General features: G+C 36.4%; 1 protein-coding gene across 1 annotated transcript in view; it reads left to right on the plus strand.

Annotated features, from left to right (window-relative positions):
* The window catches only part of LOC126235301 (glyceraldehyde-3-phosphate dehydrogenase 2-like), a 108,099-nt gene that overhangs the window by 18,975 nt on the left and 62,010 nt on the right, over nt 1-27,114 (plus strand). The window contains exon 2 of the mRNA XM_049944026.1: nt 6,842-6,965. Coding sequence (XP_049799983.1) covers nt 6,842-6,965 — 124 coding nt within the window. The remainder of the gene's footprint in view (nt 1-6,841; nt 6,966-27,114) is intronic.

Here is a 27,114-nt window from a genome sequence, read left to right on the forward strand (position 1 = left end):
TGCTGTTTGAACATTATTGGTGCATTGGTCATAATTTCTTAGGTTTCTAGTGGTTTTGATCTGGCAACAGCAAGGCATAATTTGTATCTTTTTTGTCCTGAACTCATTCACCATTTTAGTGCATAATCCTTTCCCACCCATTTTGTTTTCTTCAAAATTGTTGACAAATTCATCTTTGTGAAAAATAAATGCTACTACTTTGTTGAATCTTTCTAAAAGCGATATCACTTTTAGAAACATTGCTTCATCATCATTGGGCTATTCTGATCCATTATACACTTTTATAGTAGTGTACTCATCAAGTAAATGCAATTAATGTATATGTACTGTATGACATTATTACCATTCACATTTATGAAAATCAACTATGAATAACATTCATAAAGAAATATTTAGGTTACATATGTAGTTAATCACTCACATTCAGAAAGCCTTCAAATTGTTCCTTGTATGCTGTTACTGTTGTCTGCACGATAGAATTGGTATTTTGTATTTCTGCAGCGTATTCATGTTTTGGAGCCATATTTAGCTTCCATTTATACATTGAATCCACACATGTGCCATAATTAGTTATAATTCAGTTTAGAATTATCCAGGATTTTCTTGGGAGGTCAAAGCCAGTCGGTTTTTCAGAGATATGTTGGAACAGGGTTGCCACAAGTTCTGGAAATCAGGGAGTATCAGGGAATTTCAAATGTATCAGGGAAATAAGAGGGGAAATTCGAAAGCAAAAACACTGGAAAAATTTAGTTTCTGTCTCAGTAGACAATATGGTTTGTTTACTGAGATGTGTTGCATCATCACTGGCTGTGTGCAGCAGAGTACATGAACCCCTTCCCTACTCCCTCATTCTCATTGCTTCTATTATGGTCAAACAAACCATTATTATTATTATTATTATTATTATTATTATTATTTCTTTTTCTCAGACATTATGTCTGGTCAAAAATGGAAAGTGACGCGGACCTTGATCAAGTGTGACTTCCTTTTAACTGTACGGTATATGTTATATTGCATTTAGGAACTTTCGGGCAATTGAACATGTGTCAATAATTACGGATTTCTGTAGTTGTATATATGTGTTTGGATGTAGCTGTATTGCATTGGTGTACTGGTGGATATTGTGTGGTATGACTCCTGTAGTTGATAGTATAATTGGTATAATGTCAACTTTATCCTGATGCCACATGTCCTTGACGTCCTCAGCCAGTTGGATGTATTTTTCAATTTTTTTCTCCTGATTTCTTTTGTATATTTGTTGTATTGGGTATGGATATTTCGATTAGTTGTGTTAATTCCTTCTTTTTATTGGTGAGTATGATGTCAGGTTTGTTATGTGGCGTTGTTTTATCTGTTATAATGGTTCTGTTCCAGTATAATTTGTATTCCTCATTCTCCAGTACATTTTGTGATGCACACTTGTGTGGGGGAACGTGTTGTTTTATTAGTTTATGTTGTATGGCAAGTTGTTGATGTATTATTTTTGCTACATTGTCATGTCTTCTGGTGTACTCTGTGTTTGCTAGTATTGTACATCCACTTGTTATGTAATCTACTGTTTCTATTTGTTGTTTGCAAAGTCTGCATTTATCTGTTGTGGTATTGGGATCTTTAATAATATGCTTGCTGTAATACCTGGTGTTTATTGTTTGATCCTGTATTGCAATCATGAAACTTTCCGTCTCACTGTATAGCCTTTTCTTAGCCATGTGTTGGATGCGTCTTGATCGATGTGTGGCTGTGTTAGATGATACGGGTGCTTGCCATGTAGTGTTTTTTTTCTCCAATTTACTTTCTTCGTATCTGTTGATGTTATGTGATCTAAAGGGTTGTAGAAGTGGTTATGAAATTGCAGTGGTGTAGCTGATGTATTTATATGAGTGATTGCTTTGTGTATTTTGCTAGTTTCTGCTCGTTCTAGAAAGAATTTTCTTAAATTGTCTACCTGTCCATAATTTAGGTTTTTTTATATCGATAAATCCCCTTCCTTTCTGCTTAATGTGAATCTTTCTGTTGCTGAATGTATGTGATGTATTCTATATTTGTGGCATTGTGATCGTGTAAGTGTATTCAGTGTTTCTAGTTCTGTGTTACTCCATTTCACTACTCCAAATGAATAGGTCAATATTGGTATAGCATAAGTATTTATAGCTTTGGTCTTGTTTCTTGCTGTCAATTCTGTTTTCAGTATTCTTGTTAGTCTTTGTCTATATTTTTCTTTTAGTTCTTCTTTAATATTTGTATTATCTATTCCTATTTTTTGTTTGTATCCTAGATATTTATAGGCATCCGTTTTTTCCATCGCTTCTATGCAGTCGCTGTGGTTATCCAATATGTAATCTTCTTGTTTAGTGTGTTTTCCCTTGACTATGCTATTTTTCTTACATTTGTCTGTTCCAAAAGCCATACTTATATCATTGCAGAATACTTCTGTTATCTTTAGTAATTGGTTGAGTTGTTGATTTGTTGCTGCCAGTAGTTTTAGATCATCCATGTATAGCAAATGTGTGATTTTGTGTGGGTATGTTCCAGTGATATTGTATCCATAATTTGTATTATTTAGCATGTTGGATAGTGGGTTCAGAGCAAGGCAGAACCAGAAAGGACTTAATGAATCTCCTTGGTATATTCCACGCTTAATCTGTATTGGCTGTGATGTGATATTATTTGAATTTGTTTGGATATTAAGTGTGGTTTTCCAATTTTTCATTAGTATGTTTAGGAACTGTATCAATTTAGGATCTACTTTGTATATTTCCAATATTTGTAGTAACCATGAGTGGGGTACACTATCAAAAGCTTTTTGGTAATCAATGTATGCGTAGTGTAGCGACCTTTGTTTAGTTTTAGCTTGATATGTCACCTCTGCATCTATTATCAGTTGCTCTTTACATCCTCGTGCTCCTTTGCAACAGCCTTTTTGTTCTTCATTTATAATTTTGTTCTGTGTTGTATGTGTCATTAATTTCTGTGTAATGACTGAAGTAAATATTTTGTATATTGTTGGTAGGCATGTTATGGGGCGATATTTAGCTGGGTTCGCTGTGTCTGCTTGATCTTTAGGTTTCAAATTAGTTATTCCATGTGTAAGTGTATCAGGGAATGTGTATGGGTCTGCAATGTAACTGTTAAATAATTTAGTTAGATGTGAATGTGTTGAGGTGAACTTCTTTAACCAGAAATTTGCTATTTTATCATTTCCAGCGGCTTTCCAATTGTGAGTAGAATTAATTGCTTGGGTGACTTCATGTTGCAAAATTATCACTTCAGGCATTTGTGGTATCATCTTGTATGTGTCTGTTTCTGCTTGTATCCACCGTGCATGCCTGTTATGTTGTACCGGGTTAGACCATATGTTGCTCCAGAAGTGTTCCATGTCTGTTATGTTTGGTGGATTGTTTATTTTAATGTGTGTGTTATCTATTGTCTGGTAAAATTTCTTTTGGTTTGTGTTGAATGTTTGGTTTTGTTTCCTTCTATTTTCACTTTTTTTGTATCTTCTGAGTCGTTTGGCTAATGCTTGTAATTTCTGCTTCTTTTCGTCTAATTGCTCTGTCGCTTCTTGTTGTGAGATTTTACCTAACCTTTTTCGTTTCTTTTTTCGAGATTTCATTTCTTATAAATTGTGTTAGCTGTCCGATGTCTTTTCTCAGTTTTTCTATTCTGATCTGTAGCCTGTGTTGCCATGCTGGTTTTGTGGGTTTCTTCTGTGTGTTGGTTGGTTCTGATCTCTGTCTAGTGTGTATATTTAGTGTAGTGAGTGCTCCTATATAAACCAGTAGTTGTAACTCTTCCATAGTTGTTTTCATTTCTTTTGTTGTGTATGATTGTGTTGATAGTTTTTATTGTTGTTTCGACTTGTGGGTTATTTGGTGGTCTATGCAAGAATGGTCTTATGTCTGTATTTGTGTCTTTGTATTCTATATATGTCAGCTGAAATTTTTCTTCTATATCTAACATGTGTGTCACTTCGTGTTCTATTTGTGCTTGTTCTGGTGGCTGTCTTAAGATTTCGTTTTCCTCTGATTGTTTAATTGGTGCATGTTGTTCTTTGTTTGTTTGCTCTGGGATGTTTGAGTCCATTACTGTATTTTCTTCTTCTTCTTCTGATTGCACATTATTTTGTTCCAGTATTTGTTGTACTTGTTGTTTGATGTTTTCTAATTCTGACTGAGTATCCTATTATTTTTTATTATTACACAGATCTGATCAGCTAGTCGTTCTGTTAAAAATTTTAATTCTGGGTATCTGGTAATAAATGTTGTGTATACTTGTGCTCTGTATCCAGTTGTGTTGGTTCCTAGGTTTGTTGCTTGGTAATAACAGAACATGAGGTGTCGATTAACTTCATCTGACAATCTCATCCTCTGTCTTTGTTTTCCTTCTAGGGTGGTTGCAGGAAGCATATCCTGCAAAACACCTCTATTTGGATTTAAATCATTTTCCAGTTGGCTAGCAGTGTCGTTACCATTGTGGGCGGGCATAGGGTTCAAGCGTCATCCCCGACCATGACGGCGCTTGTCCGAGGCTTTTTTAGTTCTGTCCTGAACCAACTAATCACACTAAAGGGGGGTTAGCCCTATTAGTGGTTTGTTCTTTTCGTCGCCTTTTACGACTGGCAGAGCATACCGGAGGCCTATTCTTTTCCCGGGCCTATTATTATTATTATTATTATTATTATTATTATTATTATTATTATTCCCTTTCTGCCACTCCCCCCAGCTTTGTCAGTGCAGCCACCCCTTCTGGCTGCTAACCTAGCAGCTGCCAACGAGAGGCAGGGAGGTGTGAGGAGAGGTCTGTTTGTATCTGATTCTCATAGACCATTGCTCAGCAGCCAGAGATAGCAGTCATGTGTGCGTGAGTTGTGTCTGAATGATTGTGTGAATGCATGTGTGCTCTCATGTTCTGACAAAGGCTATGGCCAAAAATTTAGTTGTGAGAGTGTGATTGTCTTTTCTATGTGCCTGTCTGCAGCTCAGTTCACATTGAATGAAGCAGTATGGGCATGAAGGCAGCGGAGGAAGATACTGTTGTTGTAATGTGGACTGTCATCATGATCGACAGTTATCTATACAATGCCAAGACAACTGCTGGAATGCTGTAATAGCATCTATGTTCCCTTGCAAACCGACTGAATGCAGGAAGGGGTTAGAGGAACTGATTTCTGAAACTTATGACCAGGCTTCTATCTGACAAACTGCAGATGACTAAGCCATATTCAGTATTTCCTTAAGTGTAGGATTTTTGCACCGTAGAGCTCACTCTCAAACTTCCCTATCAGGAAGCAATGTTGCTGCACAAGGCTGCTATGTGTACGGTTCAGATATCAGTACTCAAGGAGTAACTTAGCTGTACATTAAAATACTGAATCAGCAGTGCACATCCATGCATTAATGAATAAATTTGTATGAAAGATAATAATGCCCATACTCCAACCATGATCATAATAGAAATTTTATTATGGTCTTAACCTTCCGGTTTTGTGTGGCATTATGAAAAATGGAAACAACTCATTTGTACCATATCTGTTTCTTGAAAGAGTACCACCTTTTTCAAATGTTTTGTCACTTTTTTCAAGTGCCATCGTGGATCCTCACTCTGTACATGATAGCTTTTTGAACGGTAAATGCAGGTGACATGTAGATTCTGTCTCCTAGATTTCTCAAAAGTGCTGGACACTGTACCACACTGTCAGCTACAAACCAGGATACAATCCGACAGGGTTTCTTCATAGATAAGTGAATGTCTCGAATATTTGATTAATAGTACCCTTTTTGTTATATTGGAGGCTGACTGTTGGACAGAAATGAAAGAAACCTTAGGTATATCCCAAGAAAGCTCAGTAGGACCTCTTTCACTCTGAATAAAGCCTACAGAAACAACCCATCAGATAGGATCAGCAACACTATCAGATTGTTTGCTAACAGTGCATTATCCTATAGGAAAGCATTTTAAGGAACATGGACAAGATTTTCACTTGAGGTAATGAATCACAGCTTTCATTAAATTTGGTTCAGTGCAAGATAATGACAATAAAAAGAGAAGGAACCTTACAACATCTAAGTGGGAACGTCCTTGAGCACACAGCACTGTATAATTATTTGGGATTATTACTAAGATATGATGTGACATAGATACAACCTATAAAATCAGTGTTAGGTAAGGCCAATGTGAGGCTATGTTATGCTGGAAGGATTATCAAAAAGTGTGGTGCATCTTTAAAAGGAATTGTGTGCAGTGTGCTAGCATGACCGATTCTGAAGTATTGTTCCAGCGGTTGAAGTCCTATTAAAGTAGGGTGTAAGAGAAAGGCCCAGAGAACTTAAATGGGAATCCTTAAAAGAAACCCACCTCAGTTCTTGTGACAATAACCTGTTACAGAAAGGCTATGCAGCTATTTTACTGCCACCACTTTATATCTGATTTAGGGATCATGAGAATAAGGTAAGAGGAGATTAGAATGATAAAAGGTGCATGTAGACATCCATTATTCTCTTGCTCAATTTTCTAATCAAATAGGACTAAAAATTGCTGCTAGTAGTATGAAGCACCCTCTGCCATGCACTATTCAGGTGCTTGCAGTAAGTAGGCAGATGTAGAATTTTACCATTTGAAATAGTAAATATTAAATATTTTTTTGTGTACCGTGCTAATTGTTGTGCAAACAGTTTGCCATCTGCAGAATAAATTGCGTATCTTCAGTGAAAGATATTTTTTCTTTGGTACTTAATGTTAAATTCTATAAACTGCTCTTAATTCAGGAACTTTTCATGAGGAAAAAGTCTTTCTTCATATTTTTTCTTGTGTCAGTTTTTCTGCCTATTTTTATTTTTAACAGGTTGTTGCTGTCAATGACCCTTTCTTAGACCCTGAGTACATGGCTTATTTGTTCAAATATGATTCCACACATGGTATATACAAGGGAGATGTGGCAGCATCAGCAGACAGTCTCATTGTAAATGGTGAGTCCTTATCACTTTCTCTTACGTGAAGTTGTTATTGAAAGATTCTCTGATTTTGAAAAGCTCATTTACTTTTAGCTATTGTGGATTTTTAAAAACTAGAATTGGCTGAGTGTTAAAAAATTGTCAGAACTACAATCAACATACCTACAACCTGCCTCGTAGCAGTCCACTTCGCTGAAATGAACTGCACACCCTCCACTTAGATAGTGGAAGGTGTAATGAAAAGGAAAACTAATGAGGGACTGGTCTAATGTGACATGTTGAAACCTGGTCTGAAACTTTTTATACAGAAAAAATATACCATAATAAATGCTTCATCAAAATTTTTAGTTGCCAGGACAGACTGCAAGCATTCAAAACCAGTTTAATTTGACAACTTGCAAATGAGCAGAAGCAGCTTTGACATTAGAGTATAACATCTGGTAATGTGAGAACCGTACGAGAACTTTAAGCACTTAAATTTGGGTTATTTCATATCAAATTGTGCAGAAATGTTGGGAAGTGACCCACACCATCACACAAAACTTTCAAATTTTGTGCACTTGAAGTTTACCTGGATATATGAGCATTTCCAAAATGTAAATGTTGTGGGTTAAGTACTTTCTCAGTTGCAATTTAAAGAAATTATATGGATTCAAGAACTCAGGCTTTCATAGGAGAGTTAATTTAAATTGAAGAGGTCAGAATGATTAAAGCTTAAGCCACAAGAAGCAAATTTTACAGGAGAGCGAGATAGATTTGGAAAAGTCTGTAAATCAAGTTAATAAGTCTTAATGATTTAAATATGCTTCCATTACTGCACAATTTGTTGAAAATGTATTGCTATCCTGTCTCCACCATGTCCCTGTATGCTACTGCAAGCAGTACTATGTCTTCCTCCAACCCTACTCTGCTATTCTCCCTCTCTCTGCCACAGCCTCCTCCTTACCTGCACCAGACTATTTCTCCCATCATACCCATTTGTAGTCCACAATCTGGTCACTGTGGCCAGAGACAGTGGTTTTGTGTGTGTGTGTGTGTGTGTGTGTGTGTGTGTGTGTGAGAGAGATTTCTATTTCAGAGGAATGCCTTTTGCCCAAAAGTTTAATGTATCACATTATCATTGGTCATAAATTTAGTTGTTACAATTTTTCAGTTATTGGCTTTGAAAACAGAAGTAAGTATTATGTATAGAAAATATTAACAATAAAATAATATGAAATTCTTTTCTAATGAAACGATGGAATATAATGATTTTGTCACTATTTAATTGCTTTTTAGGTTGGGCCAACATCTTTTGGAATATTTGACAGATGTTGGTTGTAGATCTCTAGCAATATGAAAAGTACAAGTAGGTAGTGTTTCCTTGTACAGTACCTTCCAGATTCATGTGATAGTGCCCTGACAAGGTGTGAATGAATTGACTGATGAAGATCGAGAATTTATAATGGGTTTCTGTGTAAGTTCATGGCATTTTTCCATAACTTTAATAAACCCAACAGACACACATAACAGAGACTTCAGTCATTGATAGTATATTTCTTTCACTATTTACAACAGTCTGCCAACATTGGGGTAAATTTTTGATTCCGCAACTGTAGAAATCATGATTTTGAGGCGAAGAACTCATCGAGCCATTTTTGGAGTGCATTTTCATTCTGAAAGGAAGTTCCTTGCAGGTTGTTTGATAGAGGGTGGAGAATGTGAAAATCTGAGGGCACAGGATCAGGTGAATAAGGTAGGTGCAGAATGACTTCACATACCAAATCTCATATAGTGTTTTTTTCTCTAGCAGAATGCAAATGGGCCTTATCGTGGACTAGCATCACTTCACACAGTCTTCCTGGTTATTGTTCTTGGATTGTGTCTGCAACACATCTTGGTTGTTGGCAGTAAATGTCCACAGTGATATTGACATGTCGGGGAAGGAATTCGTACTATGCATGCTGTCGCTATTGCAACAGGTGCGTAAGATTGTCTTTTGCGCATGTGCACAAGTATTTTGTATGGGGAGTTGCTTTGTTTGGCCTCAAACATTCCTTGCTTTACCGCATGTCAGCATAAAGACAGAATTTCTCAGTCATCAGTAATGATATAGGATAGAAATGGTCAGTGTTGTTCACGAGCCAATTGATCCCACTGATTTTTTTTATGATTTTGGCATAGAGCATGAAGTACCCATACACCCAATTTTTGAACTCTCCCAATTGCATGCAGACATCATACAATGGTAGAACAATCACACTTCATTACATTTGCCAATTCTTGAGTACACTGATGTGGGTCATTGTAGATTAATACTTTTAAATGTTCGTCATCAAACCCCAAAGGTCTTCCAGAACATGGAGAGTCATTAGTGTCAAAACAATCCTCCTTAAAATGATAAAATCATTTTATTGCCATTCTCTGTTCAATGGAAATATCCCCATACAAGGCGCAAATGTTTCTGGCTGCCTCTGCTGCTGTCACTCTTTGGTGAACTTAAACAAAGGAATATGTTCAAAAAGTTCGAATTTCTCCTCTACACACTCCATTTTCTAGTGTCCACAATTCCTCTTACCATCTCCAAATGACAAAATGTAAATTCAAAAAGTGACAATGAATAACAAATAAAAAATGACAGTAAATGAACCCATAGCCACCAGGGGTACCAGTATGCAAAACAAAAATGCTGTGGACTTACGCACTAACTCATTATGGCTCAGCAGTAGCCATTCATACTGTTTTATCTGATTTGTGTGTGTGTGTGTGTGTGTGTGTGTGTGTGTGTGTCTTTTTTTACACTCAAAGACAGGTACATGCCCAGATTCTCTTTAAATAGTAAAATTTGCTGTAATCTCTTTAAATGCCATAAATGATCTGTTTCATCTGTACTGTGTGCAGTTCTTTTAGAAAAGGCAAAGGTCTTCAAAATGAGAGGTTTACCCTTGTTCCTGTATCAAATTTATTAGTGTAAAACAAATGATAACTCGCCATCAGATGATATAAATGTAAATCACCAGTTGGGGTATTAAAAACCAAAATTTGACATGTAGGGGATACTGATCAAGCAGTAATCCTGACAGGCTATTAACAGTACTTGAACGAAAGGCCAAACATTAGGATGAACTTTTGGATAAATAAAACAGAAAACTGAACATGAAAATAGCCTTGAAAAAATTCAATTATTGTCTCTTCTATCACAAACCTTGTCTCAACAAAAAGTCAGTTTAACATTTCATGTTACTTAATATCTGATATGCAAGCAAGCAATCTTGTAATTGAGAAGGGTATTTTATGAGTACCTGAGCAAAAAAGAGGAAAGACATTGTAAAAAGTATACAGTTTTTATTTAGATGATGAAAATTAGAAATAACACCTGAGAAAAAAGACAAAATGAGCACAAGGAAGAATACATATGAACAAATGCAGCTAGATTTAAATAATTTAAGTAAAATGACCAAAACAGGATATTTAGGAACTCATACCATATGTGTCGTCACTTACAACCAAAATGTTGAATTGCTTTTAAATTCTATGTCTGTTAAAGAAATGTTCCAAGATCTAAATAAATTATAACATGGGATATAAATAACTGAGCCTGTACTTACCATATGTGTGATACCACACCAGCTCTTTACTTCAAATGTACTTAAAAAATGTAAGATCATAATCCCGATGAGATGGTTCAGTACAGTTAGTGGTCATCAACAGATAGAAAAACTGTAAGTGTTTCAATTATCACTATATCAGTATTCTGATTATCAGAAAATGGAGGAGGAAACATCTGATGAAGGATCAGTCTTAATTTTGATGTATTTCAATGAAAATGCCAGTTCTGTTGTTCAAGATGAAGTATGGAGGTGCCATAGGACAGTGGTTGTTGCACTCTTTACACTTTCTTATACTAGGTGTTCCACCTAAGACAGAATGAATAAATATTGTGAGGTGCAGTTGTTGCCAAGTTGTAGCAGACAATGTGGTAAATTTCCTGACATTCACAAGTAATTTTTATCATTTATAGTCTTTGAATTACAGCAGTGACGTTTTCTCCTAATGGAACTATATGCTCTTTTCCTGTGGCGTTTGAAAGAAGCTTATAATCTAACTTCAGTGTCGTAATTTGTATGTGACTTGATCAAACAGTATCAAGATAACAGCTCCAACAGCTCCAAAAACCACTGCCCCAACATCAGTAGTAGTTCCACAAACATTTGCCCTATAATATCAAGTGGAAGCAAACATGTAACTCAGATATGGTTCTTGTGTTTACCTTCTTGCTTGAAGCCCATCAGTCTGTGTTATGCTTTTGTGGCATTCAGATAACTTTTTCGTAAAGGTGACATTCACAATGTATACGACATTCGAAAAATGACTGTCACCAAACTATGAGAGTGGTCATGTGGTTGTATGCTTAATAGTATGCAGATATGCCAAGCACTCATGATCTGTCTTTACAAACATTATGAAAAAGTTCTAGAAACAGTAATTGTGAAGAATAAAATATGCCAAGGAAATAAAAAGAGCAACTGAGGAAAGAAATGGAACCAATATTTTAACAGCATGACACACAATGCAAATGTCACAAGGAGGTATCTCAGAAGTACAAGAGGTATCAAATGAGTGTTCTGCAAAATTACATATGAGGAAGAAGCATCATTTACAAATGATGGGCAAGTCAGCTTTTGCCATGTGCACAATACCATAAGCTGAAAATCAGTGCTGACTCAAATGAAGTGGATAAAAGCAATGCTCATGGTCTGTCAACAACAGTTCCTGATTTATTGATGGGAACCCAAACATGTTCAAGTATCCTGAATTCCTAAGATAGTGGCAATCCTGCTGCTGCAGTTATTGGAAGACATCCCACTGGGAATAAGGCAATCAGTGTGGTACCAACATGTAATTACAGGCACCCTTAAGAGAACATCTGGAGATCAAAGGAATAGTCACAAGAAATGCAAAATGGTCTTCACACTTGCCAGGCTTAGCACTTTTGTACTTTTTCTGTGGGAAAAATGAAAACAAGAGATCTGTTAAGGAACACCGATGACTCACAAAGGCATGAAATGCCTTATAACATGGACCTATGCTGCCATTAACTAAGGTGAAATTCAGCATGCATTACTGATTCTCTCGCTTTATAGCATGTAGCAGTGCTCATCGTCAATATTTTGAGCACTTGGTATGTAGTAAACACAGAAATCATACATGAGTTATGTGATTGCTTATATTGGGTATAATAGGGTAGATGTTTGTGGAACTTCTCCTGCTAATAGTGTGACCTTGCTTTTCAGCATTATTGTTTTGAAACCATTAATAAAGTCCCATACATGTCATTGAAGTTCTCCTGGCAGCTTCTTTCAGTGCCACAGAAAAAGTACATACGAGATGGAAAGGGAAAAGGATGTTGAAAATTTTGGATTTTGAGTTATTGTAATTTTTACATTCAGCATTAAATACTGAGTTATGAGAGATTGAATATTGGTCTTGGAATATAGGTGTTTTGAGATAATCAATTCAAAAGTTTCAATTTAATGCCATTGCTTAATTGGACATATTTAAGAAACAAATTCTGCATATATATATATATATATATATATATATATATATATATATATATATATATATATATATATATATATACTATGTTTAAAATGTCCTTTGTGAAATGATACAGACTTTAGGTTACCATTACACATTAAGTAGTTAAACCCTTCAGACCTATGACCCGGAAATTTTTTCATCTGGGAGAAAATCGGGAAACACCCAGGGATTTTTTAGAATTCTGGGGAATTTCTCATTGTTCAGTTTCAGTAAAATTTTTGTAATTTTTACTGGTAAGAACCAATACTCTAATAAAGGATATTACTGTATCCCACTACTGTAGAATAATACTGCTGCAATAAAACATGAACAAGAAAAAAAATGAAAATAAAACTTAAATTGCAAAGGAAATGTGCCATATACAACATCAAAAGACAGTGCTCATACAAGCATCTGCCAACAGTAAAATGTATCGAATGCCTTAGGAAGACTGTGCAATGCTTCATAACAACAAATTGCCTCCTATGAGCATGGCATTACAACTGTTTACATTAGATTCAGTTCGGCAGTTACGAACGGACTCATGTGCAATTGAGTCTATTTATTTATTTATTTATCCCATGTGATCTGATGGTACACAGTGTGTTGCAGATGTCGGAAAATATCGTTTAACATTGTTAACATACATTAATGTAGACCTACAGTATCCTAATGTATTATATTGCTCAATGTTTTCAATTTAACACAAACAGCAAGATTACTGTTCTAAGTATTCATTTACATAGTAAAAACAGTGACACAACAAATATGACTTCACAGCTTTGCTAAATTTTATGTTGTCTTCGATGGACTTAATACTAGTGGGAAGATTGTTGAACAGTTGGAGGCCCATGTGGGAAAACTCCCTTTTTACACAGTTGAGTGTTTGTACATATAACATGCAGGTTTGCATTTTTCCTGGTGTTGTGTTCATGTATTTCATTATTTTTTACGACTCGGGGGTCAGTTGGCACTGTGTGTGTTCTGAAAAATTTTAGTCTCAAGAATGTAGAGGCAAGGCAGTGTAAGGATTTCCAACTTTCCGAAGATGGGTTTGGAGGAGTCTCTGGGTTTGCCCCCAGTAATAATCCTCATTGCTCTCTTCTGGAATTTGAATGTGCTCAGAGCAGTTGGAGAATTTCCCCAGAATATTACACCATATTTTAGGTGGGCTTGTATGTAAGCGTAGTGTTCTATTTTTTTTCCAGCAATGTTTTGTGGTCAACAGTGTCAAAAGCCTTTGACAGATCCAGAAATATGCATGTTAATGTTTTCAGGCTAGCACATGTTTTCAGTACACTCAATGCATAACAGCCAGTACAAATCCTGGCATTTACCTTTCCTGTATGTGTATTCCATTTCAGGTTATCTTGAACCCACAGACCTAGAATTTGAAAACAGTGTCGGTATCTATTGGCTGGTTATTTATAGTGACAAATGGCTGAGAGGAATTTGTGTTTTGTGTTGTGTGGAAGTTCATGGAAGCTGTCTTTTTGGTGTTGATAGTTAATCTGTTGATTTTTGCCCAGTTGCTGAGTTGATCAGTAGCAAAGTTCACAGCTTTTTGCACAACCTCTGTATTCTCCCCTTTGAGGAGTACAGTTGTGTCATCAGCAAATATTATTGTTTTGTGTGCATCAACATTCAGGCTCAAGTCATTAATATACAGGAGGAAAAGTAGGGGTCCCAGTACTGAGCCCTGTGGAACACCTTGCTTTACAGTTTTATTACTTGATAGTATATTGAGTTGCTTTGCCTGTTAGTATATTTCATGCTGACACTCGGCATCCGATTGGTTAGGAATGTAGCAATCCAATTGTTTGCAATTCCTCTGATACCATAGTGTTCTATTTTTTTTCCAGCAATGTTTTGTGGTCAACAGTGTCAAAAGCCTTTGACAGATCCAGAAATATGCATGTTATGGATTGTTTTGTATCTAACAGTTCTAACAGCGTATTTATGCAATCATATACTGCAGTTTCAGTAGATTTGTTGATTCTCAACCCATGTTGAGCTAAACTTAGTAAATCTTTTTTTTTTTTTTTCAAAGAAGTCCATCATTTTTTTGTACATTATTTTTTTCAAAAACTTTAGAAAAGCAGGATGAGATTGAGATAGGCCTGTAGTTATTCATATCTTTATTATCACCTTTTTTGAAGACAGGAATTACTTTAGAAAGTTTCAGAGCTTCAGGGAAAAAAACCTGCCTGGAAAGAACAGTCACAGAAGTGAGTTATTGGTACTGCAATTGTGTGTTCACAATTTTTGATTACAGCTGCTGGGATACCATCAATTCCAGCTGAATATGAATTTTTTAACTCTCTGAGGGCTTTTGCAACATCATTTTTAGTGACTTTGGTAATGAAAATTGACTCTGCACATGTGTGATGTTTTTGGTTTGCTGGTCGGTAATTTGTGTTAGGATTATTTTGGACCATTTTTTCAGCTATGCTTGTAAAGAAATTGTTGAAAGAGTTCACCACAACTTCAGGATTAGATATAGATTCATTGTTGAGTTTGATTTCTATGTTCGTGTGTGAAGCTTTCATTTCCCCTCTTTCCCTTTTTATGGTATTCCACATTGTTTTTACTTTATTGCTGGATTTGTCAATGTACTAATCATTCTGCATCCTTTTTGCTTGTCTTATCACTCTTCTTAGGATACATGTGTAGTTTTTATAGTATTCTGTTAGTTGGGGGAGTCACTACTTTGTTTACATAACATGTGGAGTATTCTTTTAGGTTTGCAAGAGATTTTTATAGCTGGTGTAATCCAACTCTTGTTTCTATTATTATTATTATTATTATTATTTATTCTTACTGGTTTTTGCAGAAAGGCCTCTTCAAAGTGGTGGATCATTTTGTCAAGAAATATGTTGAATTTCGTGTTGACATCATTGGCTGTGTACATCTCTGTCCACTTTTCTTTACTAAGGAGGGCGTTTAGCTTGTTAAAGTTCTCTTGGGCGAAAAACCTTTCGTAAAGTTTTAGGTGGGACTGGGTTTGAGGTATCTTTGCTAACATCGACCTTTAGAATGACAGCTTGGTGTTCGCTGAATCCTGCATTGTATACTTCTAGAGTTGGGTTAAGTTTATTTCTATTTGCAAAAATTTGATCTAGAGCTGTCTTGGATGTGGGTGTTATTCTAGTGGGCTCGTTTACAAGGCCATACAGATTATAAGTTTTTGCAATGTTAATCAATGTTTCCCTGTTTCTGTTGTGGGTGAGAAAATCTATATTAAAGTCACCACATGTAACCACATCCTGTTTCCTCTGACTTATTTTGGATAGAAACAAGTCCATTTGTAACAGAAAATCATTAATACTACTGGAGGGGGGACGGTAAATTGTAGCTACAATTAGATTTAGATCTGTAAGCTTTATGGCTGCACATTCAAAGATCTTATATGTTCATATTTCCTTTAGGGTAGGAAGTGGGCTATATTCAATGTGTTGTTTGATGAAGATGGCAACCCCGCCATGTCCATCATTTGATCTGGAGCAGTGTTCACACAATTTGAAGTTGGGTAGTGAGATCAGCTTAACCACATCAGTGCAGAGCCAGTGCTCTGCTAGGCATACTACTGAGATCACTGAGCACTGGTCAGCAAAATGCTTGAAGTCATCAGTTTTGTTGCTCAGGGATTGGACATTGTGATAATAGATTTTCAGGTCTGAGTGGGGTTTACTCAGGGGGCTCGAAGTCGTATTTACTGTGTCACTGACCTTTAGTTTAAATTGTGCTGTATTACAGGTATGTTGACTTCTGAGCAGTTGTGCTGGTTCTGTTGGTCGTCCGTGGCAGCCATCTCATCTTCCAGGTGGGCCTGAAAAGTATTCACATGCACTTCACACTGTTGAGGCATCACATGGGTGGATGTCTCGATAATGTTCACCATCACATTATTGATCCTTTCAGGTTGCTGACCTTTTTGAGGGGTCAGGGGGTTTGTGTTTCGTCTCTGCGACTTCTTGACCCATTTTTCTAGTGTAGTTTGCACAGTATGGCCACTATTACTCTTTTTATTTCCCATCTTTTTTGTCTTTATCCAATTGCTTATTAGCGTCTGTTTATGGTTTCTGACTTTTGGTTTCTTATTGTCCCCCATAGCTGTCAGGAAGGCCAGTCTATTGCAGATAATCTCCTTGCCACATTTGTTTAGGTGTAAGCCATGTGTTGTGAAGTGGTTTCTGGCTAGTCTCTATATTTCAAAGTTCACAGCAATTCTTTTTTTGTACGCATGTTTAGCTAAATTCAGAGCCTGTATCAGGTGGAGGTTTTCAGTGTTAATTTTACTATTTAAATTTTGAACATCATATCTCCTGGGTACAGGATGGATAATGATATTCATTTTGTGACTTAGAGCGAGTATTGCTTCCAATGGTTCTACCACATGCTTCAACATTAGATCGAGAGGTTCGTCTTTGTCGTTAGAACCCCATATTACAATCAAAGTATCACGTGTACCGAAGCATCTTGTCAAATTTTCTGTGTTTTTTATCCCTTCTTTTAGTGGGGCGCCAGGTTTTACTATGCTTTTTAGCTGGTATGAGGGCCCTACTTTGTCTTGCAGTATTTGAGCACAGTCTCTTCCATGACTGTCACTTAATATTAGTACATTCATTTTTTCCGAGATTTTCTTGCTATGTAACGTTCTGGAATTTCTTTCGTTTTTGTCCTGCACATATATTGGTGCTTGAGAGATTACGTTCGTTAGCGGGTTATTCATACACTTTGTGGCGGATTGTTCACTTTGGGTTAATTTTTGCATAAGATATTGTGCAAAGTTAGACTGTAAATTGACCTTGCTAGCATCTTGCATTCTTTGAGAACTTCAAGATTACGAATGGCGTTTGTTCTTTCAGACATGTCCGAAAGAACAGATACTATCTTCATACTGGTAGAAATAGGTTCATTTCAGCAGTTGCCAGTGAGCGCCACACAAGTCAACCACCGTGCTTGCGCAGCTACGATGACGCACCCGGCGGTTATCAGTAGTTACACTTTTAAAATAACTTTCTGGATCCATTTCACGTAGGCGTACCCCCACATTAGCTTTGTTTCCGTTACAGTTTGTTTACATGCAGATTTTACAGGGCTACGATCACACGTGGTGCTAGATAACACAAGATTTCTGAGCATTGCATTCTGAGCACGATTTATGGCTTGACTACTTCTCGTAGTACGTTATCCCGTCAAACATCAGTTTTTGTTACCGATATTTACGTTCGGTGTGCGGATAACGAGTTCATTGTTCGTGGTTTTATTGGTTACTGCCACTTCAGGTTCATTAAACTTCACTAATAGTTCATGATACTTCACCAGTAGGCTTTCAAGCTTCAGGTTGAGGTCCATTATTTCTTGTTTCAACGACGTAATTATGTGATCCTGCGTTTTTAGAGTATTGTTTACTTTGGATTCAGTTGCTTGTATGATGCACTGGCGCCATGTCCACTGTTCTTCACTGTTAAAGTATTTCAGGTTAACTTTGACACATTTTTCGTGGTACCAGTAATTACAGTTAATACACAGAATACCTCGTATAACTCTTTTCGAACATATTTTGCACTTATTACGGTCGAAATTCGTTGGAACTGCGGGATCGGCAATTTGTACACTTTTACCCAGCGCCATCTTGATCAACAGCCAATCCATATGAGTAGTACCTTACCTGCTTCTGGCTACAGAAATGGGGCTGTTGGCTGTGTAAGCAGTTGCAGCAACAGGGTGTCTACATGGACAAGGAAAAATAATTCCCGGATTTTTCCCGGATTTCCCGGTTGAAAATACACTTTCTCCCGGTTGAAAATACACTTTTTCCATATTAAGTGACAGTATACTTTTTCTCGGCACTTATCAATCTTTTTATGGTTTTATACACCAGCGTAGAATTTCTCGGAACTTTAGTAAATGAAACTCAGGGGAAAAAAACATGTTTTGGAAAGATCTTTGATGTGCAGCAACATATACACTGCATATTTCTGTGTTACGAAGGTATAAATTCGAATTCCACCAAACACCGCATGTTACTTTCCGAAGCATTAAAACAGAGATTGCGACCCGCTTTTGTAAGCCAGTCACAGCTCATGTCACCTGATATCATCACCTGATATCGCCAGCTGATGACAGCATTTGACACGTGATGTAGTCAGCCAATAGCAAGATCACTCTTGAGTAGTGAGAACACACAAGAAAAATTAATGGCTTAAATTAGTGTACAATTGTTGCTACAAGAAAAGAAAAGCTATCACATATAATATTGGTCTCTAAGATAAATAAGCTGCAAGAGAAGCTAAGCTTCCACATATATTGTTGATCTCTTTTTGCGCGTCATACATCACATAAATGTGCCAGTAAAATTTTTTAATAACGACGTAAATGTCTGTAGAATTGCCCTGGTTCAGAAATACTGTAGACCCAAGGCTGATGCCCAGAGCAACCTGAGATACAGTGGGCAAGTGCGCAGTCTCCACGTGACCCGTGTTTACATTTAGTGATTTTGCTGTTTCCTCTTCATTTACTTTCATTTACTGCTCTCACGTCAAATGAAAACAAAATGGATTTCTGTGGCTGGAGATTTAAAGTGAATTAAAATACATTCATGTAATTATGGAAGGCTAAAATATGTTATTAATTTTAGATTTTATTTTATTTCCACATTTCTGACAGTCCAGTGCCTTGCAAAACAACTCATTTATTTTTGTTAGTTTGCTAAAGAAATTTGGCTCTTATTAATCTTTTCCGTCAAGGCAGTCAATGTATTTGAAACAGTGTTTTATTCCACACTACTGGCTAACTGTTCACTGCATTTCAAGTGCATGTTTTCATTTTCTAGCACACATGGCATTATGAAACGTTAAAGAACAAAATATGAGATTGGTACTTCAAGAAAATTTACATTTCAAAAACCACACTGAAAAGTATAATATCAGGTAGAGGCCTACTTCATTGGGAATCTGGACATATGAAGTGTACTTAATTATGCAGTTTAAATGTGCACATTGTAGTATGGTTATGAAATTCCAGTGCTCTTGGAGTATCCTCTGATGATGTCTTATTTCTTTTATGACATAATGTAAGATCTTTTAATGTTTTTAAGCATATGAACATGTGGACTTCGTGCGTCATCGTAGCTGCGCAAGCACGGTGGTTGACTTGTGTGGCGCTCACTGGCAACTGCTGAAATGAACCTATTTCTACCAGTATGAAGATAGTATCTGTTCTTTCGGACATGTCTGAAAGAACAAATGCCATTCGTAATCTTGAAGTTCTCAAAGAATGAAATTACAGTGAAATCCAGACCTTAGCTGCTTACAGTATTGATAAATATCAACGGGGACAGTTGGAAATGTGTGCCCCGACTGGGACTTGAACCCGGGATCTCCTGCTTACATGGCAGACGCTCTATCTGACATAGACATTGAGGGCACAGAGGATAGTTCAACTGCAGGGACTTACCCCTGGCATGCTACCCATGAGACTCACATTGTTCACACACCACATTTGTGGTGCCCCTGCCCACTGTACTCATGACTCACGGCAGTCAATCTACCAATTCCCGTAAGAATTTGAGCAATGTGAGTGCATCTGCACTGAAGATCATTGGCCGGTAAGCCTTATCCATATGAAGATGGTATCTGTTCTTTCGGACATGTCTGAAGCTCTCGGGGGCACTCTGGGATGCACACAGTGTCTCTAGGAACCCCTGTGAGCCGCAACACAATTGCCTTGGCAACAAGGTTACTTTTGTATTTGAAGCTACAGCATGTGGTGCCTCTGGTGGGCCATTTGAATGTGGCTGAGGTTCCTGTAAACAGGTAATGGTCTGGATTTCATTTTAATTTTATTTCTAACAGGTCGCAGGAAAATATTGCGAATGGTGGTTTGAAAAGCGTTACTTTCAGAGTAAATTTCCTTTTACGCAGGTTGAACTATGTGCAAGATTGTACGATGAATTTCTTAAATCACAGAGCGTTTGACTCTCATTTAAAAATAAACTCTTTGATGACAAGCCATTTAGAAGAATTTCGAACCCAAAAGATCAAACATTTATGTTGTTACTAAAACTTTTACTGGCACATTTGTGTGATATATCTTAAAGTGTAATATGCACAAAACAGATCAACATTATATGTGAAAGCTTAGCTTCTCTTCCAGCTTATTAACATTAGAGACCAATGTTATATGTTAAAGCTTTGTTTTTTTTTGTAGCAACACTATATATGTTAATTTAAACCATTAACTTTTTCTGTTTGTGTGCTCACGCTACTTAACAGTGATGTTGCTATTGGCTGACTACATCACCTGTCCTATGCTCTGAATATTCACTGCCATCACCTGGCGAGATGACGTGATGAGCTATGACTGACTTATGAAAGCGCTTCGCAATCTCGATTTCAATGTTTTGGAAAGTAACATGCAGTGTTTGGTGGAATTCAAATTTATATTTTTGTAATTCGAAAATATGCAGTGTACAAGTTGCTGCACAAAGATCTTTCCAAAACGTGTTATTTTTCCCCTGAGATTCATTTTCTAAAGTGCCAGGAAATTCTACCCCCATATATAAAACCTTAACCATTCAAAGTAGTAGTAGTAGTAGTAGTAGTAGTAGTTTATTCATCCAGAGACACACACACACACACACACACACACACATATATATATAGGGTGAACAATACTATACAAAATACAGATGTTCATAGTAGACTACATAACATCAGACCACATTGAAATAGCATGTACAACTTTGATTATTTACATTGATGTATGAGAAAGACTTTTTACATGGAATACACAGTTGATATTTAGATATAACACATACAAATCTAGCACTTTTGTACATATTATTTATTTAGATCATAGCAACAGTCAGATAAAAATTACTATTGGCACAGAGTACATAAATATAATTGTTTCGTATGAAGCTATTCCAGGTATTCTTTTACACTATAATAGCAGTTGGTCATTAAAAATTTGAATACTGCTTCTTTAAATGAAGACATTTTTTTATTTCTTTTATCTTTACCGGTAGTTTTATACAATCTGCTTTCTTGTATGTTCGTTTGTTTCTGCACCAAAGCCTTGTTAACTCTTTTTATATGAATGTCATTGCACTTTCTTGTGTTGTAAGTATGTAGATCCGAGTTGGATTGGAAATTGTTAATATTTCTTTTTACATTAATTACGCTTTTCTGTATTTAGAGGCACGGTAGGGGTAGAATATTCAGCTGTTCAAATAATTGCTTTGAAGGAGTTAGCCTTGAACCGTTGGTAATTATTCTAACAGCTCGGTTTTGTAGAGTGAAGATGGTTTTGAGATTTTTCTTACTATGACCCCAGAAGGTGAGGCCATAGGTAATAGCAGAATGTATATAAGCAAAGTAAACAGCTCTGCTACATTCCCTACTACATACAAAGCTAATAACACGTAAATCAGAGCTTAACTTACGCGAGAGATACAGGATATGGGATTTCCAGTCTAAATTTTAGTCTATATGTACACCTAAGAATTTTGTGGTAGCAACTCTCAAAATTTCTTTATTTTGTATTCTGAGATCTAGATCAGAGTGTGACTTTGCTTTCCTGTAATGGATATAATTAGTTTTAGAGATATTTATGGTTAATTTGTTCACTTCAAACCAATTTTGCAAATATTCTATAACTCTGGTTGCAGATGTTGGCAATACCCGGTTTATGTCAGTTACTACAATGTTTGTTTCATCCGCAAACAGTGTTATATGAGTACCATTTACTGGAATCTTGATATCATTTATGTAAAGAAGAAATAGGAGAGGTTCTAGAACACTCCCCTGCGGTACCCCAATTGGCACAGTCTGAATATCCGATCTGTAAACAATACTTCGGTTTTTACTGTTTGTTGTTGCAATTTCTACTACCTGTTTCCTATTATGGAGATATGACTGAAACCACTTTTTAGCTACTCCTCGTATACCGACATATTCTAATTTGTCTAGCAGGATATCATGTTGGACAGTATCAAATGCCTTTGAGAGGTCCAAATTTATTCCTATTGTACTGTTGTTCTTATCTAGCCCCGTTACAATATTTTCAATGAATTGGGTGATGGCTGACTCTGTAATCATTCCTTTGCGAAAGCCATGTTGGTTTACAGACAATAGATTGAATTTCTCGAGGTAATTTGTAATTCTGTTTTTCATGACTGTCTCTATTACTTTTGAAAATACCGATAATGAAGCTATTGGTCTATAGTTTCCCACTTCATGTATATTGCCCTTTTTATACAATGGTTTTACTTTTGCAATTTTTAATTTCCCCCCCCCCCTCCCCCCCCAAATGATTGATAAGTTTCACAGTTCTGAGGAAAAATATATTACCACTTTATATGGGAAAAGTGTGTTTTCCCCTGGGAGAAAATGTACTTTTAACCTGGAAAAATCTGGGAATTTTTCTTTCCTTGTCTGTGTGTGCACCTGATGACATATTACAGTGTACAAACATTTAAAACCGAGTAAATTGACCCCAAATTGAGAAAAATTGGTGCATACTGAACAGCCTTTTTTTAAAATCCTGTGCTATGGCATATTTTAGACAAAATTTTGGTTTTAAAGCCATTGATGAGCCCGGAACGACAAAAAGTTTGGAATTCACAAAACCACCAAAAGCAGATTACTGATGTCCCATATTTTGTAGTGACCAAATAATTTGATTTTCTATTTCTAAAAAACTTGTCTGAAGGCATTAAAGGTCATTCACAAACATTTTCACCTTTTCTTCTTTGTTTCTGGAATATTTGGCTGGTCGCGTTCTTCTTCAGTATCCTAATTGTTGGTGCCTTAAGGTTCTAGTTCAGGTTTCAGTTCTACTTCAGGACACAATGTCTTTTTATTCCCCTTTGATATAGGTTTTGATGTTTTAAAAAGATATTTTCATTGGTTTGTCATCCCTGCTGGAATTACTGCACCAGGAAACCCAATGGCCCATTTTCTTTTCTAAGGATCCTGTGCACAAAGTCATTTCCAACAATTTCCATTTTGCAATGAACACTGCCTTTGTGGTTAATGATGAACTCAAAATGGGCAGATTGATGCAATAATTAACAAACAGCCATATGTATTGTAGAAATTTATTTTATTTTATGAACTTCTATGTGCTACCAGTTTTGGCATTACATTGATGCCATTTTCAGGCCCCACTCGTCATAGTTGTAAATCGCTATACACGGAAGGAGCCATATAACTGGATCTGTGAATCAAATCATCCTGCAACAACTCTAGGTGGCCAGGTGACACAGACTGTTCATGCCAGCCGTTGTCCCACGATCCATAGTGGATCAACAAAGAAGACCAAAATGGGCAGGGTCTATATTTAGTTATGTGAGGCACCTTTTTAGCATTACTATTAAAGACTGTTTTAGCCAGTCCTATGTATTCACAGCAGCTTCACGTGTTTCATTGCTACCAACAACACCAGAGTTAACACTTGTTGTAGGTGAAGGTTTTTGTTGCTATAGTAAAGTCAGCAGGTGTCTTAGGGCTGCTAACTGCAAATTGGTTACATCTGTTGCAATTTATAACTGTTGTGTAAAAAGGGATCACTTGTTATATCCACAAAATATTCTCCTTTGATACAAATTTATTCTGTGCTCCTTAAAAGGCCTATAAAGTTTAGGAGATACTATTTTGTGAAACATTGCATACAGAGGTGCGAGATTTAGAAAAGCAGCCTTTCAGACCATAAGGCCAATATTATTTCCCCATAATGGCAAGAAGGCCGACATTGCTGGCTTTTAGTGATATTATTCACTCCTGTTGGATTCAAACATCTTTCAAATCAATACAATTGTGTACAGAATGAAGTAAATTACTACACTGCACAAAAAACATAAATAGATGTTTTTGGACATTACCGAACCCTTTTTTAAATTTTTTTTCTATTTTTTTATTTTTATTTAATAATCAACAGCCTCAGTTGCACCATTTACCAAGAATTTACCTAGGTTTCAGTCGGGATAACCCAATGTTCTTTGGAATAACAGTAACTACTGTTTGTCCGTAGTGGACCTCGTCAAGCTAAAACTACAAATCCATAAATTGTCGTCAGACTATAAAACTTATCTGGAACTGCCTCAGCCCCACTTCGCAACCGCGATGTGGCAGCCATGTGTGCTGCGCTGGTTCCAGATTCAGTTTTATAGTCTGACAATAATTTATGGATTTGTAGTTTTAGCTTGACGATGTCCACTATGGACAAACGGCATTTACCGTTATTCTGGAAAAGGTGGGTTATCCCGACTGAAACCTAGGTAAATTCTAGGTAAACGGCGCAACTGAGGCTGTTGATTATTAAAATTAAAATTAATATTTATACAGTTGCTGACAGGGCTGCGAAATGTTGAAGATATTTAAATTTTTGTTTGTACTGAAAATTCTCTTTTCACTTTACATCTGTCATATAGTTCCTTAAGGAGGAAAAAAATGTTGTCATAAGTTGGTGACTATAAATGATAAAAATTGCTTGTGAGTGTCAAGAAAGGCACCATATTGTCTGCTATAACTTGGCAAAAACTGCAGCTTAATATATTTATTCTTTTTGGATATATTTGGGGTTGCCTGTCTTAGCTGCCTCACCCTATTTATAACAAATAGACAAAACAGTTGCATGTAAGAAGTTTTTGCATTATTTCTTATGATCTAGAACATGATGTCTCCTTGGTTTATCTCACTCAGAAGACTGTATTGAAATTTTTGAAGTGGAATTTCCTGAAATTCCCCTTGCTTCTGTTGAATATTTCACTAATAAATGTGCAGCACATTACAAAAATTGTAAGAATTTCAGAAATATCTGCTACCATGAACACAATTTCAATGTAAAGTGCAGCTGGTTTTCTCTCTCTCTCTTCACTTCCACTGTTTATGCCAGAATACTCTGTGCAGCCAAACTGCTATGTTGCATATGCATATGACCCTTTTTGGTGTTTGGGGAAGGAAATGTTACATTGAGGTACAAGTATCCTCATGGACCATCCCTGTTGTTCTATTGACCCGATAATGATGCTTGTGACCGCCTGTTTTCTGATATTGTATGTGAAGTTAATCACCACAACAACAGGCCATACTTCTTCTGTAAGCAGAGTTTTCAAGGAAGCTGGACCTCATACAAAAAATGTTAAATTTGAATCATTAAAGCATCTTGTCACTTGTAGTTCCAGATGAACTTTAATTCAGTTTGCATTATCAGCATTTTGTGTAATGTTGACATAGTATCAACTTCCTCAAAAGTGTTGAACTACTACAGACAAAAGTCTATGTATCATTGTACTGAGTTAATTCAGTCATGACACAGAAGCTACATAAAGTATGAATACATTTTGTATTTTTGTTTTATTTCGGTATTCGTATGCTCATCCTTATGTTTAAATTTCTTGGGTGGTAAACAGTATTTCTCTCAAGGATATTGTGGGAATGTTAATGGCTGAATGGAAATATTCTTTCAAGGATATTGTGGGAATCTTAATGGCTTAATGGGAATATTTTAAAATTTTATAACTTCTTTCGCCATTCATTTCTCAACTCTGCTTTTTTATGATGAAACTTAGATTACTTATAATTTTTTCATTGATTTTCATAGGGGACAAGTGTCCATTTCTTTTAATTTAATGAAAAAATTAAATTACTTCACAAAATCTTATCTGGCCACTTCTTTCATGTTTTCGTAAACCGTGTGTCAGAAAGTATTGCTTTCTTCCATTTAAAAACTGTACTCAGTTTTTAAATTTTCACAGTTTGCTTTGAAATAGGGCATTGCATCAAGCCTTCTGCAATTACTACCAACAGATTCTATATAAAGCAATAAAAATTGGCAAAGGTTAATGAAATTAGGTACAATAGCAGTGCACGCTGTCTCAGTTCTCAACTGGATAGTAGATGTGTTACAAACTGGATGATTTGACATGGAATGGCCCATTCTTGAACTGTAGAAAAAATACCACATTAATTTTTTTTTTGGTAACTTCTGGTTCTCATGCTTTCCACTTTTGAAAGAAATATTTACCTACAGTGTGTATGGTGAGAGAAGAGCTCTGACAGTTGACACAGCTTTGGCACATGTGCTTCGCCCATCCACAATGGCCAATCAGATCATGAGCTTTTGTTTACATTACCATGACAGCCCCCCAGTGTTGCCATAGTGCTGGGTGACTGCTGCTGGCTCGCTGCCTGTCCGGTTTGAATACTGGCAACTGTGCTGCCAGCTGTCGGATCTCTTCTCACGACGTACGAAGTATAGTGATTGAATGACATTAGTTGTTCTGGAAGTAATCCACGTTATATCAACAGTATTTCTGTAAATAGAGGTGCTGTTAAGTTCACAAAGAGAGCCTAAAAAAGCAACTAATGATATTCTGCAACTGGTAGGAACACATCTCTAAGTATTGAAAAGTACTCTTTCCTATTTTTCCAGATATTGATACATTGATTACACAATTTTTTGCAAGTAAACAGCCATTTTTTTGTCATAATTTTCCTTGAGGTTCCTTCTTAATAATACAAAGATGTGGAAATATTAATCGACTCTCACTGGTACTATGATATACAAGTGTGTCATAATACCCATCAAATTT

Source organism: Schistocerca nitens, chromosome 2 (genome assembly GCF_023898315.1).
Source record: "Schistocerca nitens isolate TAMUIC-IGC-003100 chromosome 2, iqSchNite1.1, whole genome shotgun sequence".
Taxonomy (NCBI): Eukaryota; Metazoa; Arthropoda; class Insecta; order Orthoptera; family Acrididae; genus Schistocerca; species Schistocerca nitens.